The sequence below is a fragment of the Suncus etruscus genome, chromosome 9, assembly GCF_024139225.1.
Source record: "Suncus etruscus isolate mSunEtr1 chromosome 9, mSunEtr1.pri.cur, whole genome shotgun sequence".
Classification (NCBI taxonomy): domain Eukaryota; kingdom Metazoa; phylum Chordata; class Mammalia; order Eulipotyphla; family Soricidae; genus Suncus; species Suncus etruscus.
Window position 1 is genome coordinate 2,481,651 of NC_064856.1, and position 21,034 is coordinate 2,502,684.

General features: G+C 42.2%; 1 protein-coding gene and 1 pseudogene across 1 annotated transcript; one reads left to right on the forward strand and one right to left on the reverse strand.

The window, feature by feature from the left end:
* Positions 1 to 1,108: 1,108 nt before the first annotated feature.
* LOC126017546 (protein-arginine deiminase type-6-like) lies at positions 1,109 to 4,691 on the reverse strand (annotated as a pseudogene).
* LOC126019033 (calumenin-like) lies at positions 4,606 to 6,419 on the forward strand. Its single transcript, XM_049781172.1, has one exon. It carries the CDS (start codon positions 4,690 to 4,692, stop codon positions 5,635 to 5,637), a length of 948 nt encoding a protein of 315 aa, XP_049637129.1. The 5' UTR covers positions 4,606 to 4,689; the 3' UTR covers positions 5,638 to 6,419.
* The last annotated feature ends 14,615 nt before the right edge of the window (positions 6,420 to 21,034 follow it).

The following is a 21,034-nucleotide window of genomic DNA, read 5'->3' on the forward strand; positions in this document are numbered from 1 at the left end:
CCTGGTGATTGGTTACTCCTGGCTCTGCACTCAGAAATTGCTCCTGGCTTGGGGACTATATGGGACTCTGGGGCATCGAACCACAGTCCGTCCTAGGCTATCACAGGCAAGGCAGACGCCTTACTGCTTGCGCCACCACTCTGGCCCCAAGAACATCAAATCTTGACTTCTTTGGTACTAGTACAATATCTAGCCCAAATTTTGATTGTCCTATAACTCGAGAGATTGGTGATAATGCATGCTATATTTCTATTTATTCATATGAAATGAATACAATCTTCTCCCACTAATTTATAGACTCTTGGTCTACAGAGTATACTTTCATTTTAAGTGAATGTGTCTGTATCTTCTGGGTAATGAAGCCAATAGAATATTTTAATGAATTGATTTGCAGTTCTATGATTACTATTGTTGCTGGTAGGAGATGTAATCCCAGGAATAGGGCTCCTTGGGTGACTTATCTGAGGTAGGAAAGAGAGAGATGGCAGCTGCTTCAAGAAGGTCACTTACTGCTCTCCTGTCTACCCAACTTGGTCACTGGGGAAATCTAGGGATGATGAGTCTGTAATGAACCCATGCATGATACAGACCTGAAATCTCGCCAGCCCATGAGTTGATTGTCAAGTTGGACCTAGGTTGTATGCTAGAGTGAGAAATTGCTCTTTGCAGGAAAGGAAACTCAGTCCTAAATCTTCCCCAGGCTTTCTAGGTTGATAACTTTCTCTCAGAGAGAAGAATTTCAGGGGAGAAATAGTGAAGTACAACAACTTTATTCAGGAAACAAAAGGTGATAAAAAAAGAAGAGAGATATTTTCTAACAAGAGAAAATGGTCTTCTCTGAAGAGAATAAAGAATAGACTTCTCTTGAAAGAACAAGTACATAAATCAAGCAGGGGTATCCTGGCCATTTCTCCCATATCGGGCAAATGTGGCCCAAAGAAAGACACAATATTTTTTTGCATTCAAAACAGCAAGGACTGTAATGGGATTAGTTGAAGTGGGTTCCTAGGGCTCAAGTGGGCATTTGCCTTCCCAACTGACTCCTGAGGAATTGGGTAAGGAAGGGGGCTTCCAGGCTCTCACAGGACCAGGATACTGATGGATGTTCTCAGACTTCCCACCCGGGAGGGGGGCTGGCCTGTAACTGGGTTAAGACATCATCTGCCACCATTTGAAGGCAAAGGGCATCCTGCATATGTTGGCGCAGGGACAGGTGTCTCTGACTACAGTCAAAGTTATTGATGAAAGTGTACTTGAAATCCAGTGGTTCCCGAAACTGGCAGGTCCTCTTCTCCTGGCAGCATGCCCTAAAGATCTGGAGCCCAAAAGGCTGGGAATGCCCAGGTTCTTGTCCATCACCATCATTGGCAATGGGTTGGGGAAGTAGGGCCTTGGAGAATCTTGTCAGTCTCCTGGTTGGAAGGTGTGCTTCAGGCCGAAAAGCTGCAGCACTTCGATAGGTCCTGGTTCAGTTTGACGCATTTCTCTAGTGGGGTCTCAAACTCGCGGCCCGCAGGCCGTTTGCGGCCCTCCGTACAACATTTTGTGGCCCTGCCATAGAGGAATCATTTTTTGTTTTGTTTTGTTTTAGTTGTTTGGGTCACACCCCCCAATGTTCAAGGCTTACTACTGACTTTGCACTCAAGGATCACCCCGACTTTGCCTCCTACAATCCCCAGGTAAATTGAGTTTGAGACCCCAGTTAGTGTAAACCTCCCGCCTGTTGCAAAGGAGCTGCTCCCCTTGAGCCTCTTCAAACAGCTGCATGCTTCCTCCTTCTTCTCTTGGAACAGTTTCTAGCGGGAGCTGGGGCTGGCCAGAAGCAGCCAGAAATCCTTTTGCTTCTCTCTTGACCTCGGTGGGAATGAAGCACATGAACTCACTCAGGTGGCCAACCATCAGTCCACTGGGGAGTGGACTTGCTGGGCATACAGATAGTCTCAGAGCACCTTGCTCATTTTCCCACTCTTTTCGCTTGGAAATAAGCTGCTGCCAAAGAGGATCCTGAAGGGGCACTCCTTTCCTTCAGCCTCCACGGACAGAGACACCAGCAGGTCGCTGATAGAATCCATGCTGGCCACAACCACATTGACCATGTAGCCAAGTCCTGGGCTCAATGAGTATTTCATGGGAAAATCTTTCAGCCGGAGGATGCAAGGGATGTTGAGGACCAAGGAGATAATTCCCCTCTCCAGGGAAGCCTTGGTATAGCAGAAGGCTATCTTGTCCTGCAGACACCTGCTCAGGTGGTAGGGCTCTTTGTAGATGGTTTACAGTTGGCTTTACTCTTCTCACTAAGCTTTGTCACCATATTTTGGAAACCATAGAGCTGCAGCTCTCTGCACAGGTACACCTCCAGGGGTACCTTGGTGCTGGAAGTAAAGAGGCAAGGAGCAACTCAGAACACAACTGTGTCTTTGTATACCAGTATCTCTGGAAAGGATGGGTCTTGAGACTTCCACCAGGGACTCAGAATAGGAGTTCAAGCCCAGAAGCTGGCAGAGGGGAACTCAATATCTTTGGTGGGAAACAAGCACCTCTTCTGTCAAATGAAATTAAATTATTAAATCAAATAATTAAATTAAATAATTGCTTATATATAGTTTTTATAAGCTAGAGTGATTGTCAAGAGGAAAAACTTGGAGTTGTTGGTTTTCTTTTGATATTCTTTTGTGACCTTTATTCCATGCTGGAAGCCTTTCTTCTCAGAGATCCATCTTTGCTCTAGGCCCTCAATTCTTCATTCCAATGGTTTTTGGGGCTCTTAAGATGGGTCTTTTGACTCAAAAGACTTTGTGCCTTTGGACTGATTTATGAACCAGGTAGCTTCCCCCAGCATACATTACTAGGGCTCCTCTATCTCCCTTCCTTTTAAAAAGCACTATAACATTCTGAATCAAGACTCCAAATAATTCCACATTCCACATTAGGAATTCATTGAATCAAAACCAATTTTGTCAATTACACTGGACACACACTATGAAATTATTTTGTTTTTGAGTGGTGGAAACCTCTGTTCTTCCTAACTTTGATGCTTAGGCTCCTATTGCCTTCAATTTGGAGAGGACTATCTCTTCGTTGTAACTAAATAAAATGAACAGAGGCAATAGTCTGTGATTTCTGAGGCAAGATCTGATATTCTGGATTCTCAGAGAAAATTTATCATGGAAAATCTAAAAGCTAGGCACTGTTGTAAGTGGGATATAGGGCTGTTCTAAAGAAGTAAGTACGTCTCCTGGGTAGCTCCTGAAAACTATATATAGCTGTCTCACTTGAGTGAAGTGGGGAGTAAAGCCAGAGATAGTCTAAGAAGCTTGCTCTCTCCTTCCTGCTTGACCCACCTTGATTTCACTGGAAAGTGTCTGGGGCAGAGGTGGAGGTTGGTGGAGTGAACTGGTGAAGTCCAGTATGAGTACTTGACCACTGTAGATGGTAGTGTCCCATTTGCCTCACTGGTCTGGACAGGAGTTTCAATGACTGATCTTGTCAAAGTTGATGACAACTGCATGACAGACCCAAAGTAATATTTACCCAATAGGGCTCTTTCTGTGTGACCCACAAAATCCAGAGAAAAATATATGATCCTGAAGTCAGAGAGATAGTTTAATGGTTAAAGTAGTTTGCTTTGCATCGGACCGGCCTGGGTTCAAATTCCAGCACCTCGTATGTCATACTTGAGTATTTCTAGGATAATCCTTGAGCACTGAGCCAGGAGTAAGCCCATATGAAGGATGAGTGTGGCCCAAAACCAATAAATAAATATATAAAACCCGTTTGTGTTTCAGGAGATTTTGTTGGATATCAATATTGAAAGCTAACATAAGCAAATCACCACGGTGATTTATTGATAGAAATGCTAGTAGTGGTAGTGAAATAACACAAGCTTATACTATTAGATTTGTATTTATTGAACATAACTGAAATAAGTTCATGACAGAAGTTTCTTTAAGATTAAGCAAGAAGCAGAAATAAAGCAATGATTTGAAGGTCTTATCTTGGCTGTTTCTCATTGTCATTGCAGCGTTGGTAATGTTTTAGATTGCAGCACTGATTCTTGGAAGCAATGAGTGCTTAACATTGGCAGGCAATGTATAAAGCTCAAATACCGTATGAATTCGTTTAATGTGTGTTTATTTGTTTATGAAAGAAAATTGAAAGAAAAATTTTGGGGGGGGTGTTTCAACCCAGTTGTGCTCAAGGGTCACTCTATGTTCAGTAATCACTCCTGGAAGGATCTGGCAACTATTTGGGATGACAGGGATCAAACCCAGGATCTGGCAACTATATGGGATGCCAGGGATCATATTGGGTTGATCCTGGGTTGGTCGTGAGCAAGGCAAATGGCCTGCCATCACTCTGACCCCAGGAAAAATATTTTTTAAAGTTCAGTTACAAATGTATCTGCCCATAACCCACCCTAGAAAACCTCTATTAGTTTAATGAAAGCACATGAAAAAATCCAAGACAGGATGTTTTTCAAAAGTAGATGAATATTAAGGCAATTTAACCTCTGATCCTCTAACCTTTGAGGAGGCCTTAATAGAAAACTTTAAATATTATGATTAAATTTTAAGAAAATACTTTACTGGGTTGGGTGGTGCAGGCGCGCGTGCGGCGAGAGGCTGTGGCTGGGCGAGCGGCGGCCGCGGCTGTCTGTGCTGGGGCGCCAGGTGGGCAGATCTAGTCGTCATGGATTTGCGACAGTTTCTTATGTGCTTGTCCCTGTGCACAGCCTTTGCCTCGAGCAAGCCCACAGAAAAGAAAGACCGTGTGCATCATGAGCCTCAGCTTAGTGATAAGACTCACAATGATGCTGAGAGTTTTGATTATGAGCATGATGCCTTCTTGGGTGCTGAAGAAGCAAAGACTTTTGATCAGCTGACACCGGAAGAGAGCAAGGCAAGACTTGGAATGATTGTAGATAAAATAGACACGGATAAAGATGGGTTTGTGACGGAGGGGGAGCTGAAAGCCTGGATTAAGCAAGCCCAGAAGAAATACATATATGACAATGTTGAAAACCAGTGGCAGGAGTTTGATATGAATCAAGACGGCTTAATCTCCTGGGATGAGTACAGAAACGTGACTTATGGCACTTACCTGGATGATCCAGATCCTGATGATGGATTTAATTATAAACAGATGATGGTTAGGGATGAACGGAGATTTAAAATGGCAGACAAGGACGGAGACCTCATTGCCACAAAAGAGGAGTTCACGGCTTTCCTGCACCCTGAGGAGTATGATTACATGAAAGATATAGTGGTACAGGAAACAATGGAAGATATAGATAAGAATTCTGATGGCTTCATTGATCTTGAGGAGTATATTGGTGACATGTACAGCCATGATGGAAACGTTGATGAGCCAGAATGGGTAAAGACAGAGCGAGAACAGTTTGTTGAATTTCGGGATAAGAATCGTGATGGAAAGATGGACAAGGAAGAAACCAAAGACTGGATCCTCCCCTCAGACTATGATCATGCTGAGGCAGAAGCCAGACATCTAGTCTATGAATCAGACCAAAATAAGGATGGCAAGCTCACCAAGGAGGAGATTGTTGACAAGTATGATTTATTTGTGGGCAGCCAGGCCACCGATTTTGGGGAGGCCTTAGTACGACACGATGAATTTTGAGCTGTAGTAGAGGATCCTACACTTCTTCAAAAATAATTTATTTTTACAGCTTCTGGTTTCACATGAAATTGTTTGCGCTACTGAGACTGTTATTACAAACTTTTTTTTAAGACATGGAAAGGCGTAACGAAAACCATCCCAGCCCCATTCCTTCTTTCTGAGGGACTGTCGGGGAAACTCGAGCTTCTGAGAACAACTCTAATTAGTATACTTGTGTTTGTAGGTTTGTTCTTTGTATCATATATTACATGGCGTGTTTATTTTTGTATTTGTTCTCTGATTGGGAGCATGACATGAAGGATCAAAATCCTTGATTTAACACTTTTAAGCAACACTAGACCTTCACTCTTTTTCACCCCTTCCCGTAGTACGTTTGCAATTCTGACAACTAATTTTGTAAGCCTGAGATCAATAAAAACTATTCAGGAGAAAGAAAAGGGAAATACCCAATACTTTATATTTAGAGAGATGAGCTTAATCTTGCCTCTTGAAAAGTATTTTTCAAGAGTATTCAGGGTCATGTATTTCATTCAGTAGCTCCATATCCAGTAACTAGTCCTGGAGTTACCTGGGCAATGACAAAGCTCTAGTAGGAAGCCTGGCTCAACTTGTCATTCATTCTTTTGTTGTCATTTTTCATTCCCTTATAGAACTGACTAGCTATTTACTAATTTTGCCAGGCACAGCTGCAGTGGGAAAAGTTAGGATCAGTGACTTGAAAACCAATCAAGTTGTGAGTGTAATCTCTTTACAGAGTTATACATAGAAACAGCTGGAAAACTTCAGGGCGCACACATTTGTGGGGGGTGTACATCTCGATGTGCTCGTCTGTCTCGCTTCTTGAATCACAAAGTACCCCATTGGCTGCTGTATTTCCTGGAGTACAGAGGATTTAGTCCTCTTCCACTGCAGTTGAAATATATCCTTTCTAATTATGTCTTTGAAAGTGTCTTTAGCAAAAGTAATGATTCCTGTGTGAGGACTTTTAAGAAACACAAAGATAAAGTAAAGATGATTTGTATCACCTTCCATAAGAGCTTAGCTCTTTCCAATGTTGTGGGGATATTTTTTTTTTCTTCTGTCAGGCAGTGGTAAAATGGCAGTATTAATTAGGACCTTGTTTGCAGTGTTCTTACCTTGTAGGATATCCTACAAGTTTACTGGGAATCCTCATACCTCAGAAAGCTAACCACTTACTACCAGGCACAATATATTATGTCAGCTGGAGCACTTGAGCTCAAAGTCAAAGATGAGAGAGCTGGTTTTGAGGACCATGGCTCATTCTTCCTGCCTTTGACCCATCACTCTTCCCACTGCCAAAAAAAAAATTATTTTCATGGATCAACAGCTTCTCAGTTCTTGTCAAACAGCAGAAGCACCATGGAGTAGACAGAAAACTCCTCCCTCTGATCTCAATTTCATATTGCCTGGATTTGACAGAACACAAACTCTTTTTTGGTCCCCTAGCTTATTTTTTGAGAAGAATTATTGTATTCTAAGTTTTTAGCCATCAGGTTACTAAAATAATTATATGTGTATCTAACCTTTATGATTTCATTTATCTTTTTAGTTAACACATTCTAGTGGTGCTTGGTGGTTATTATAATCTAAACCTAAGTCTACCCTCTGGTCTTCTGCAATTGTGGAGGTGGGTGGGGTATCAGCCTGGTGAAAGCCAGATAATCATGAAACTCACCCTAGCCTTTGTTCTGAGCTCTTGAGAGTGAATATACTCTTTACCAGTTTAACTCCAGTATAGAGAAGGTAATGGAACGACTCTGCCCTCTCTACTGTTAAGAAGACCATTAAGAACTAATGCCACCAGCATTGACAGGGCTCATGGCTGTATGGCTGGAGAGTTTTTCCATTTGGTAGTTTATGCAGAGAAGCCAGGCCCTGTGTTAAAGTCACACACTTAGAAAGCAAACCTTCATCTTCATCTGTGGAGATGGCAGCTTCTGGATGTGGGGTGCACAGCAGCAAGTGATGTGAACTAATCTCTACTGGTGCCCCTAGATGTGGTGCTTGGGTTCAGTCAAGCCTGAAATGGTTGACAGTAGCCACACACCCACAATGTGTCCTGTGAAGACCAGCTCTTTTGAATTTGGGTATTGGTTATTTTTTATGGAGTGTAAACCAAGTTTTATATTCTATAATGCAAACAAGTGCCTGTTTCTAAATAAAACTGTTTACATTCAAAAAAAAAAAAAAAAAAAAAAAAAAGAAAATACTTTACTACAGTATACAATATATATAGAAAATTGCAGTCAGTCCAGATGGCTAAACTTTTTAAAATATAACCTACCTGGGGAAGGAGAGTATAGTTCTGAAAAATAAAATATTACTTATTCTCCAAGATTCCTTTCTACATCTCCCTCCAGTCATTGTCCAATCTTCAAAGGTAATTTAGCACTTTTGAGGGTCACCAGAGCCATATCTGGCAGTTACTCGGGCTATTTTTGAGTGCTCATCAGGTCATGATATGCTGGGGATTAAATTCAGATTCTTGCATATATAGAACATAATAATAATAGCACAGAATTACCTTCCTATGTCCCTCAATATTTTGCTTGTGAAATTTATGTGAGGTCAAATGTAATTGAAGACTGCTTATGATTTTTATGCTATATTAGTATAATATAATAGTGGGCTTGGAAGAGAACATATAGTGTTGGAGATGGCACTTGAGTCAGCCCAAGTGTCCTACCCATTGTACTATTGTTCTAGCCCCTGAGGAATTTTTATAATGACAAAAAAAGTGCAGGATTGGCTTTGTCTCAACCACATTAATGATTCAAGGAGAATCAGCCAAGTTCTTTTTGGCTTCCACATTCATTGATATACAGCTCAAAAACTGTTTGTGAATTTGTGAGGGTACTTTTATGGCAAAGTAACACAATGAACAAAGAGAATACTGCAGTCTACAGTTTAACAGAGACCATTAAGTCATATTTCTGAATTTTCTTATATTTCTCTTTTTATGTGATTATATCAAATGGCATAAAAAGCAAGTAAGAAAGCAGAATCCCTGCAGTTCACTCCTGTTTGTGAAAGAAGCAACTCATTTGCATTGCCCAAGAGTAATGATGATTGGCAGTAAGCAGTAGAGAATTTTCTTTTATTTTTCAAATTAACTTTCTTTGTTTTAAGCACCATAGTTTACAGAGTTGCTCATACTACAGTTCTTTCTGGAATTCAATATTCCAGCATCAATCCGATCACCAGTGTATTATTTCCTCCAGCCTTGTCTCCATTTTTCCAACCTCCCCAAAGCCTTTGCTTGGCAGATATAAATAATTTATTTAATAATGCTTGATACAATCATAAAATTACTGAAAAAAACTTTATTAAAAGAAAATCTGTGAAAATCGTCATATCTGGGCCCGGAGAGATAGCACAGCGGCGTTTGCCTTGCAAGCAGCCGATTCAGGACCAAAGGTGGTTGGTTCGAATCCCGGTGTCCCATATGGTCCCCCGTGCCTGCCAGGAGCTATTTCTGAGCGGATAGCCAGGAGTAACCCCTGAGCAACGCTGGGTGTGGCCCAAAAACCAAAAAAAAAAAAAAAAAGAAAATCGTCATATCTTGCAATGGGTCAGATATCATTTTCTGAAGGTCTATTAAGATGTACATTGCTAACTGATTTAGTTCATTGGTATTTTTTGGTTCAGCTTAGGTGACTTCTATGATAACTGAATATCTAATATGGTGTATTTCTAGTGGGAAGTCAGTATTAAAATTAGGGAACTATTGCACCACAGCTTAAGGGGCCCTGATCCATGATTTGAGGATTTGTGCAGCTGGGTTGATGAGGTCATATGGCACCTCTGTGGTTCATAGGCATGGCTTCTGGGACGTCCAGAAGTAGAGACTTAGGGAGAGTTGTTATGACCTGGCTCCAAACTTTCCCTGGAGATGTCAACCACAAACTTGCATACTGGAGTCGCTGCAGAGACTAAATTTGGAGTTGAGTTTGCAGGGGAAAACTGATTCTTTGTCCTCAGATAAATGAGAAGTATTCACCAGTTTGTTACCTAGAATAAATAGGAATCCACCTTCAGTCCTGTCCCCTTCTATATGCATTAGCTTTTCCACTTATTGGCACATTTGAGCAGGATGAATGAATTAGGAAGAGGCCAAAAAATTGAACAATCTCAATTCCACTTTGGGCTCTGGGAAGGTTTATGTGCTCTGGTGAGCCAGTTGCACAATGGGGCTTGATCTGAAGTAATCTCATGAGCAAAGCATTTGGGAGGCAGGAAATAATGACAGTTTGAGGTTGGGAAGTAATATCTAAGGTGGGAAAGGACAAAGGGAAGAGATAGAGAGTGGTCCATTAAGGATTTCTAGGACAAAATAGTTTCTTACTGGCAGCCATAGAAAAGTCTTTCTAGGCACTCTCTAAGAAAATCAGCATTTAGACTACTTCATCAACACCACTTAAGAAGTTACTCCTGGGAGTTACTCTCCTAAAGTGGCTGGTGGATGCTTCTTTGTGAGAACTCTACTGGGATCTGGCCTCATCAGTGACTTCTACATCTTGGGATCTGACTTCATCAGCATCATTTACAGTTTCCTGCTCTGTTCCCTGCTTTGCTCCATGATGCACCCATGGAACACCCCAGTGAAAACATCTCCTGAGGGCATGTCACAGGAAGGGCCAAGCCAGGTAAGCACAGAGGCTCCAATTTGTGGTCACACACATCTTCTAGCCAATGAACCTCACCACAACACATAGGAAATACAATGGGGAAACAATGTAGGCCAACATCATGCATAAAGAATCAAGATGGCAGCTCTGATAACCTGAAAATGATCTCTGAATTATAGAAATATCAGAAGGGGAAGAAAATGGGAAAGGTGAAGAACAAGTAGTGAGGGAGATAATAGCAGAGAACTTCCCCACCTTGGGGAAATTACAAATACAAGAGGCAAAATGTCTGCTAAACAAAATAGACCTTAACAGAATACACCAAAACATGTAGTAATCCAAGTGAAAAAAAAAAATAGAAAGATGGACATTTTAAAGCATTAAGGGAGAAGAAAAAACTCAGGTTAATAGGATAAAAACATAAGAATTAAACCGAATCCACAGCGGCGTTTGCCTGGCAAACAGCCTATCCAGGACCAAAGGTGGTTGTTTCAAATCCCAGTGTCCCATATGGTCCCCCGTGCCTGCCTGGAGCTATTTCTGAGCAGACAGCCAGGAGTAACCCCTGAGCACCGATGGGTGTGGCCCAAAAACCAAAAAAAAAAAAAAAAAAAAAAAAAAAGGAAACAATCCAGGCAAGAAAATAGTTAACCAAAATGACCCTAAATGAACTACTCAAAGAGCAATTATATAAACCAAATCCCCAGTTGTAACATTAACAATAACAACAACAACTCTACACAATATAATGGCACAACAGCTTTTTTTCCTCAATATATTGTTAAACTGTCAATGGACTAAACTCTCCCATCAAAAGGCACAGAGTAGTGGGTTGGATCAGGAAACAAAACCAAGATACCTACTGCAAGCAGAAAACACACTGCAAAGTTCAGGATAGACACAGGCTCAGAGTAAAAAGATGGAAAGTTATACAAGCCATTAGAAAATAATCTGGGGGCCCGGAGAGATAGCACAGCGGCGTTTGCCTTGCAAGCAGCCGATCCAGGACCAAAGGTGGTTGGTTCGAATCCCGGTGTCCCATATGGTCCCCTGTGCCTGCCAGGAGCTATTTCTGAGCAGACAGCCAGGAGTAACCCCTGAGCACTGCCGGGTGTGACCCCAAAACAAAAAACAAAAAAACAAAAAAAACAAGAAAAAGAAAATAACCTGGGACAGTCATACTCATATTAGAATAAACTGCATTCAATCTCAAGAAAATACTTAGATAAAGATGGTCACAACTTATTTTTAAGCAAAACAAAAGATCAAGAAGTACTAACTCTCATCAACATCTATGCACCAAATGTAGAACCAGCAAAATATGTAAGGCTTTTGCTCACAAATTTAGAGAAACAGGGCCTGGAGAGATAGCACAGCGGTGTTTGCTTGCAAGAAGCCGATATAGGACCAAAGGTGGTTGGTTCGAATCCCGGTGTCCCATATGGTCCCCCGTGCCTGACAGGAGCTATTTCTGAGCAGACAGCCAAGAGTAACCCCTGAGCATTGCTGGGTATGACTCAAAAACAAACAAACAAACAAAAAAAAAAAACAAAAAAAAAATTTAGAGAAACATATGGACAGAAACTGATAGTACCATGTACTGTATACAGGTAATAAATTTCTTTTATTTTCATTTAACAGTAAATGTGTACTGTATGCTTTCATGAAAAAAATGTCATCACGTGAAAAAAGACCTAGCTCATCTTTGGGAGCAAAAATTAATATAAGACTATCCTATTTGGGGGGAAACAGTGTATTGGGGGATTTCAACACCCCATTATCACCACTAGACAGAAACACTACATGGAACACTAGCAAAGACATAATAGCCCTAAATGAGAAGCTAGGAGAATTAGGAATAATGGATGTATAAAGGGCATTTCATTTTCAAAAAGCAGAATATAAATTCTTCTCAAGTGCACATAAACTTTCTCCAGGACAGACAATATTCTAGGACTCAAATATAACTTACATCAAGTCACAAATACCAACCACCTTATCAGACCACAATGACATGGAAATTAAGATCAACTGTAAAAAGATGTGGAGGAAAAAATCTAACATCTGGAGACTAAACAACGTGCTGCTCAATAACAGCTGGATCAAAAAAAAATAAAAGAAGAAATAAAGACATGCCTTGAAACCAATTATAAAGCTACAGATAAAGCTGTAATTAGGAGAAACTCATAGCAATACATGCCTACATTAGGAAAGGAAAAAAACAATAATATCAGGAATCAGGAACCTAAAGCGACACGTTAAAGTTCTGGAAAAACAACAAAGGAACACGAGCAGAAGAAAAAAATTAGAGAAGAAACCAACAATATAGAAACAAAGAAAACAATACAAAAAATGAGGCCAGGAGCTGTTTGTGTTTTTTTTTTTGAAAGAGTTAACAATATAGACAAACCACTGACACGACTCACAAGGAAAAGGGGGGTAAATATTCAAATAAATAGGATCAGAAATGAAAGGGGAGAGATCACAACAGAAGCCCAAGAAATCCAAGGTATCATGGAGCTTATTATGAACAACTGTACTCAATCTAGGAAACAAAAATCTTCTTCTAATACTTAATGAGAAGAAAGTTGAATGTCCAATATCAGATCTTCCGAAGCCTTAGCCAAGTCATTATGACAAGTGTTCAGAGTGCAAGGCCCTACTGCAATATACAATTTATGTGTTCCTATCCTTAATAAATAATAACTTGTTTCAGCTTGTTTCCCCATTTTAATGTGCCTATGTGAAAAGGAACAATGGCGCATGGTACTACTGGTGTATATGGGGGTAAAAATAACAAGCTAAACAATCCTCATAACCTGGTTCTAACATGAACTCAGAACCCAAGAGAAACTAATCTATTAGAATTTCTGAGTGCAGAGCCAGGAGTGACTCCTTAGTGCCGCTGGGTGTGACCCCCAAACCAATCAATCAATAAAGTTAAAAATATACATGATATTCCTCTATGTATTTTTTTCATGTGTGGGTCATAGGTTTTCATTAGTAATGCCACCTGAGAGATGTCAGAAATGCTGAATCCCAGCTTTCTCTCAGGTTGATGAAACAGAACCTGCCTGGTGCTTGTCTTTTATAGGCACATTCATATAAAAAGAGCCCTGTTCAGAAAGATATGTGCCTACTCAAGTTACATTCACATGACTAAAATTTATCCTTTGGGACCAGAGCAATAGCACAGCTGGTAGGGCATTTGCCTTGTACACTGGGTTCAATCTCCTGCATGCCATACAGTTCCCCTAGCCTGCCAGGAATAATTTCTGAATGCAGAGTCAGAAATAACCCCTGAGCTATGCCAGGTTTGCCCCCCCAAAACAGAACAAAACAAAAAGTTATTTCCTCACCCCCTTTTTTTGTTTCTGTTTTTTGTGAGCACTTTTGGTCACACCCGGAGACAACTTCCAGCTCTGTTGTTAGGAAATGTTCCTGGCAGTACTGAGGGGACTATACAGTGCCAGGGATTAAATCAAGGTTGGTATCAAGTCAAGAACCTTAACCCCTGTGTTATCTATCTCAGCCATTAGCAAGTTTGTGAAACTAGGCCTTAACTATGTTCAGAAACTTCTACTTCTCCCCACTTCCATTGAGGCCACCTAGTTCTTAAGCTCTCTCCTGACTGGATCTTGTCAATTAACACCTATATCCACTCATATCTCTCTATTCTCTGTCTTCCACCTAGCATCTAGCCATTAAAGAGCAGGGATCCCTCATATGCTAAAAATAATTATGTATTTTCCTGGTCTGCTCATAATAGACCCACAATGCACTTTGATAATTTTTTTTTTTTTTGGTTTTTGGGCCACACCCTGTGACGCTCAGGGGTTACTCCTGGCTATGCGCTCAGAAGTTGCTCCTGGCTTCTTGGGGGACCATATGGGACGCCGGGGGATCGAACGGTGGTCCGTGCGCAGGCAAGGCAGGCACCTTAGCTCCAGCGCCACCGCCCGGCCCCGATAATTTTTTTTTACTCACTGACTCTGCTCCACTGCCACCAACTTTCTTTCTTTCTTTCTTTCTTTCTTTCTTTTTTTATAAATTTGCAAACTACCCTGAAGCTTCATCCTGACATTTCTAGAATCCCCTTCCCTGCATGCTTGTTCTTTTGTGTCCTTTGAATCTTGGCTTAAATACCTGTGAAGTCTTCCTCAGCTATTTTATAAAAATAGCTACACTTCCCCTATCCCAGCTTTCCTGTTCTCATATTTTATTTCATCTCATATGACATTTCATCCATAGCATTTATCACCAACTGGATAAGATGCATTTACATTTTTATTTTATTCATCTCTTAGGCACAGAAACTGAAGGTCCATACATGGCGATAAATGGTCTTACACATTGTAGGCACTCAGATAAAGTTTGTTGAGTGAATGAGGTTGGTAATAGATGAAGGCAGGAGGAAATACTCAACATTAGCATGGGCATTAAAGATAAACTGGAAATGATAAATCTCCTTTTTTAAGCAATTATTTTTTTTTATAAATGTTATTCGAGGCATCATGGTTTACAATAGTATTGGTCTAGTGCTTCAGGCATAGAACATTCATGCACTATGCTCTCTGATGCAGATTAAATGACCATTTTTATCCACCATTGTTTCAGGGTTCTCTCACCCAATGTTCAATGGTGGGTGAAAGAGACCATTCTCTCCACCATTGTTTCAGGGTCCTCTTCCAAGTCCCTGTTGCATGCCCCCAGCCTCCAATGGAAATCTCAGTTTTATAGACAAGTTCTCACTTTCCGTTTTCTTTAACTACTGCCATTACCTCTTAGCAGTAGTCAGGAAATCTGAGGGTCCTTCCAATGCTTCTCAGCCATTAATGCAGTAATTCAATATGAGTGCTCATTGATGTGGTGTTGCTTGATTTCTCTAGTATACCAAGGATTATTGGGGTCATTCATTGAAGCCTGGGGTGCACCTGATTGATTATCCAGTGTTGTTCAGGGAAACATGAGAAGAACTGATTCCTTAACTGTACTAACTCTCTACCTCTCTGGCATTCTTTATATATATATATATATATATATATATATATATATATATATATATATATATATATATATATATATATATATATAATTTTATTGAAGACAAAGATGCAAAGAGAGGACAAGGTGAAGTTTCAGTGGGAAGGCAATCACCCATAAACAGAATTCTCAAAGAAATCCTCTTGCTGACACCTTAATTTTGAATTTTCAGCCAAAAAAACATTAAGAAAAATAAAACAAAATACATGCACATTTACTTTGTCCTTGAGCCCCCAGATTGTAGTATATTATAACATTTCTTAGCAGTACACAAAGCAATCCAAAGCCACAAAATTTATGCAACTCCTTTAACATTAAAAGCTATAGTATTGTTGACACAATTGATCATAATACATTATTTCATTAAGGATGAGACAAAGGAGCACAGCAAAGACGGTGTTAGTGTGGAAATTCTTTGCATAGGCCCAGCAAAATATAGGGGACATGGAAAGGAAAAGCCTGGGCTTAAATACAAGGAGATCTTACCCCTGAAGTTTTCTAGCATAAGACCAACTCTAGGCTCTAGGCATATTAGGTTGTCCAACCCAAGTCATTGTCTGTAGTGCCAATACACTTTTATTTTTTACACAGTCACTGTTGTTGGTGTCAGGTTTCTATAGCCAAGGATCTTGGAACATGTCCATATCCTATATAAAAGTCAGAATGATGTGGAGCACCCTTTTGTTTCACTCACAATTAGAGGGTGATGCAGAGAGCTCATTTCTGAAAGCAGGTCATTGTTGTTGTTAAGTTCTCTGTGTGTTAAAGGGAAGTCTATGTTGAATAGGTCTATGCCAGAGCAGTGGTAGGGTCTTCCTTGGTAGAGGATTGCGTTCAAGTGATGTAGTTCACAACCGTGGTTGTTTTGTAGATGGCACCCCTGGTTCAGGGGTAAATGGACAATGTCCATTCTTCTGAGACCTGGGCCAGGTCTTTATGACAGTGTTCAGGGTGTAAGTTCCCATTGCATTACAAGATTTGTGTGTTCCCATCTCTATTGGATAAGAACTTGTTCGTATATATTTTCCCATTTATCGTGCCTATGCAAAGGAAGAACAATACCACATGGCAAGATTGGTGCCTATGGGGATGTTAGACCAAGTCCAACAATACAATTGACTTGGTTCTAATATAAACTTTAAATGGAAGGACACTTCTACAAGCTTCCTTATTTAACAACTAACAAAGGGAAGGGAAGAGAAAATAGAGGGGAAATTTTGAAATAGTTGGGTGGGGTATTAAATTCAGTGGAAGATTTTTCTCTATGATTGACCTGTATGGGATTGAAGGCAAAATGGGTAAATGGGGGGAAATAATGGTTGGGACGGAGGCAGTAAAGGACTAGAAATGAGGTGTGTAGGGCGATAGATATTATGCATATATAAAATATATACATACAATATTATCTATATATATTGTACGCGCTAGCCCCCGCTCGGTTTTTAAAATAGAGACCAATGAGAAAAAATTGCCATTGACTGTCCCAACAAAAGCCAGTGCTGCATCGTCGAGCCCTCCACCCCATGCACCTCCCCCCACTAGAGTGGAGGGGGGAGCCTGAGGACACCTATAGAGTACACCTGGGCTGGTACCCTGGGAAGGCCTGGAGGCCAGGGGAGAAAGAGGAGGACGGCTGGGGGCCTGCCAAGCCTCCCAGCACCCCCCAAGCTAGGGAGAAGGCCTCCAGCATGGGGCTTCCCCTAACCCCATACCTGACAAGAGCTGGCCTCCTGAATCAGGGCAGGATCCGGAAGCCTCTCTGTCATTCTTTAAAATACTTTTAATAAAAATTCTTCCCAAGACCCTCTGTCATATAACTGTAAGCAGATTATTTTCTAGAAGATATATATTTTTGGTTCCTTGAAAATAATAGAAATAATAAATATTTGTTGCAAGTCAGCCCCTGAAGAGGTTGACTGATGGAGGGATGGAGGATGAGGTCTTTCCCCTTCAGCTCGAAACACTCATCTGCCACACTGTCTAGCAGATTGTTCAGAGGTGAAATGGCGGGTAAACAGCTCGCAGACAGTCAGGCTTGTGGAAATATTAGCTTTATTCGGTGGACAAGACTCAAGTCCAAAGACTCAGCATAAGTTCCAGCCAAAAGCCTCTCGCCTTCCACAGACCCTTGTTTTTATCCCCCAGAATCAGGTACCACCCAATGGTGGGATCAGATACCACCCAATGGTGGAAGCAGAATCAGGTACCACCCTAGAGTGGGGGCAGAATGCCAGGTCACACCCTAGGGTAGGGCACAGTCACCAATCAGGGTAGGGTCAGTAACATAATAATCCCCTAAAATATTTACATAGGGAACCAGAAATAACTACACTAGCAACTACCATGGCAATGTTAATGAGTGAGAGAAGTAGAATGCCTGTCTCGAATACAGGCAGGTGATGGGAGAGTGGAGACATGGGTGATGGAAATGTTGTACTGGTGAAGGGGGGGTGTTTCTTTTTAGGACTGAAACACAACTACAATCATGTTTGTAATCAAGGCGTTTAAATGAAGATATTATTAAAAATTTTAAATAAAAAGATTCCTCTCCAACCACATAGGTACCACCAATACCCCTTAGGAAGATCTAAACCATTTGAAATTTATAACAAATAATAAAAAAAAAAGGTCGCCAGACATGTGGGAAGATGTAAAAATCAATTAATTAGATGATTCGTAAAAGAAGGATTCAAGAGACCCTGGACCCCAGGATCTCTGTGGGGCTGCTGGGCAGGGATCCACAGAGCCTGGTGGAGGCCGGTGGAGGGAAACCAGCGTGGGCCTTGACAAGCACGGCTAGAAGATGGGTCCCACATCTGGACTGGGTCCACCAGGTCCGTCTCCTCCTCTGGCTTGTCTCAGATCAGTCCTACAGGGTGCAGGAACCCAATGAGCTGAGCTGAGCAGCGGTCAGGGGAGAGCAAGCAGCTAGTGCCATGGGGAAGGGGACATTTTTATCCACCGGGCTGGAAGAGTCCCTGCTGTCTTCATGACTGTATTCACAGAGGAGCTGGCCCTGGACACTGGGCCACGCTAGGGACATCTGTGGTTGGCAGAGCCCAACAACTACAAACAGAGCTGACACCTCGCGCTGCCTCCCTCTCAGCACCACAAACAGCGATACCGCCTGATGGGTGGTGATGCCAGGGCGGAGACCTGGTGTTTTCGGATTTGGGACACTCCACTCGAGGCTATCTCGAGGAGACTTCCAGGCTCACCCTAGATCCATCCTGCATGCTCATGGTCTGTCCAGAACAGAAACCAGGGCCCCCTGCATGGAGAATCTGCACTTAGCTCTCAGAGTCACCAAAGGGGCAGTAGGGACAGACCTTCTATGCCTCCCAAAGATGGGGTAGGAGGGAGAAAGGGAGGGAGACAGAGAAAGAAACAGAGAACGTGAAGTGAATGGCTTAGTCCATCATTACTCCAGAGAGACTATGGGGTGTCGCTGGACTTTTACAGAGGACAGAAAATACAGCTGATGGCTTACAGATGTGTCATGGAATACACGAGAAATAGGTTTGGTGAATTTTTGCAGCATTATCAAAAGACCTCATCACAACAGAGAAAAACAGCATTGACTACTTTGAGTAGAGAGCAGAGCAGGTAGGGCGCGCTTAACCTGCCAAAAGCCAACTGAAGTTTGATCCTGGAAGCCCAGAGAGCCCTGATAGGCCTGGTTCCTTAGTGAAGAGCCTGTCTTTAGGCCTCCCAAGTATGGAGATTGGTCCCCCCAAATCGAAAGACCATAGAATTTGACAGAGGAAAGCAATTGCAATTTATTTACCTTGGGAAAAATACATGCATGAACATGAAATAAGCCCAAATTAAAAACAGCCCGACAAGGGGCCAAAGACAAAGAAAGTTGAACCCTCGGAAGGCATCCTGCTTGTCCTGAGGGACCACAGATTCAGCTGTGGGTCCGAGATTTTCCTCTCCCAGGAGCTGCCCGGGCAGGTCCTCCTTGGACTCGGGCTGCTCGTCCAGCACTGAATCGGCTGTTGGCTCTGCAGCCAGTGCCAGCGATTTTACTGACGCTGCTTTGGAATGAGCCGGATCCACATCCACGGCCTGAGCAGGAGCTGTTTCAGGAGAGGAGAAAAACGTCACCCGCATGGCCGGCTGCATGTGCTTGCCCAAAGGCAGGTCCATCACCAGGCAGGGTTCTTGGCGAGTCACTTCTCAGATGAGCTCTGGGCCTCAAACACCTTCTTTCCCACACCAGCCCCTCACACACCACCAGGTGCTCCTTCTCCCTTCCCCTTCTTCCCTTACAGCATGTGCACATAGACTGGCTCTTACCATTTGGCTCTGCTTGCACTGACTCTGGTTCTCTCCCATTCGTCCCAGGATTCTCGAGTGCTGGCGGGGGCAAGAGAGGAGGAGGTGTTCCTTGCCCCATTTCAAATCGTAGCTCAGAAGAGATCTGGCTCTCTGTGCTGCTGGAGACATCCACCCAGTCTTGAAAATAAATGGATGGCGAGTAGACAAAACTCTCAGTGCTTTCCTCTGTCGTACTCTCCTCTGTCGTACTCTTCTCTGCTATCGTACTCTGCAGAGAAAAAAATCACCAAGCCTGAGCTTTGGGACCACTCACTGTCATCCTTGTTGTGTTGTACCCTTGACCTCTCCTCGTTCCATGTGGACCTGGGTCTACGCAGAACCCCCACCTCCCCTACAGATATGAACCCCTTAACAGTAGATGAGTCTTTTGACAAAGCAGTGCCTCCAAGTTCCCCCAACTGAGAAGCAACCTCACCCTTCGATATGAGAGTTTGAGGACAGGCCACATTGCTTACAGCACCAGGTCCTCAGAGGTGAACATGCACAATATTCATTTTCTATATCCCTCTCACTTTCTCTCAATCAATTCATAAACACACACTGACTCACTCTCTTAAGTAATTACACAGAAATTCATTCTTTTACTTATCTTTGACACAAAAAAAATTCATCAAAATACAAACTCGACACACACAAAGACATACACAGAGATTTGCACCCAGGCACACTTGGGAAGAGATAGAAGCTATATCTTAGACATCTATGTTGTGGCCTCCCTGGCCTCTCCTGCCACCCTCCATTACCTTTGGTCCTCGTGAACAGAACCAAGGAGGGCAGCAATGGATTCTCAGCCAATGCCGAAGTCTTCTGCATCTACTACGCTTTTGCTTTGGGGGGTCAGAATCTCGAATTCTTGGTAAACAACAAAACATGTCTGCTCACTGCTTAACACAGCCAGCCAACATGGGAGCTATGTTTACAATGGGGGGGGGGGTCTGGGGTAGCCAGGTTCAAGCTAGATCAGGTTGCCTCATAAAGGAGACAGGGATGTGTCATGGCTGGTTACAGAGCTTCATCCTCATAATAGATGATCCCTCTGAGCTGGCACTGGTCTCCCTCATCCCCCAGCCCAGGTACATATGCAGATATACATACACAGCCAATGCATAGCCCTTGGGAGGGGAAAAGATGCCTCTGGTGTGAAGACACAGCTGATTCGTGCCCAAAACCTGTTTTACAAATTATGGGAGCTTGGATAATCTTTCATAGCAGGAACACTGCCCATGGCTTTCGGGACTGTTGAAGTATCTTTTCAGTGATGTTATGCATATCTATGGTGGGAGTGCGTGCTAGAAAGAGATAGAAAGAAACAGAAAAGCATGTACAAAGAGAACTGCAAAGGAACTCATTATGTCCATCTA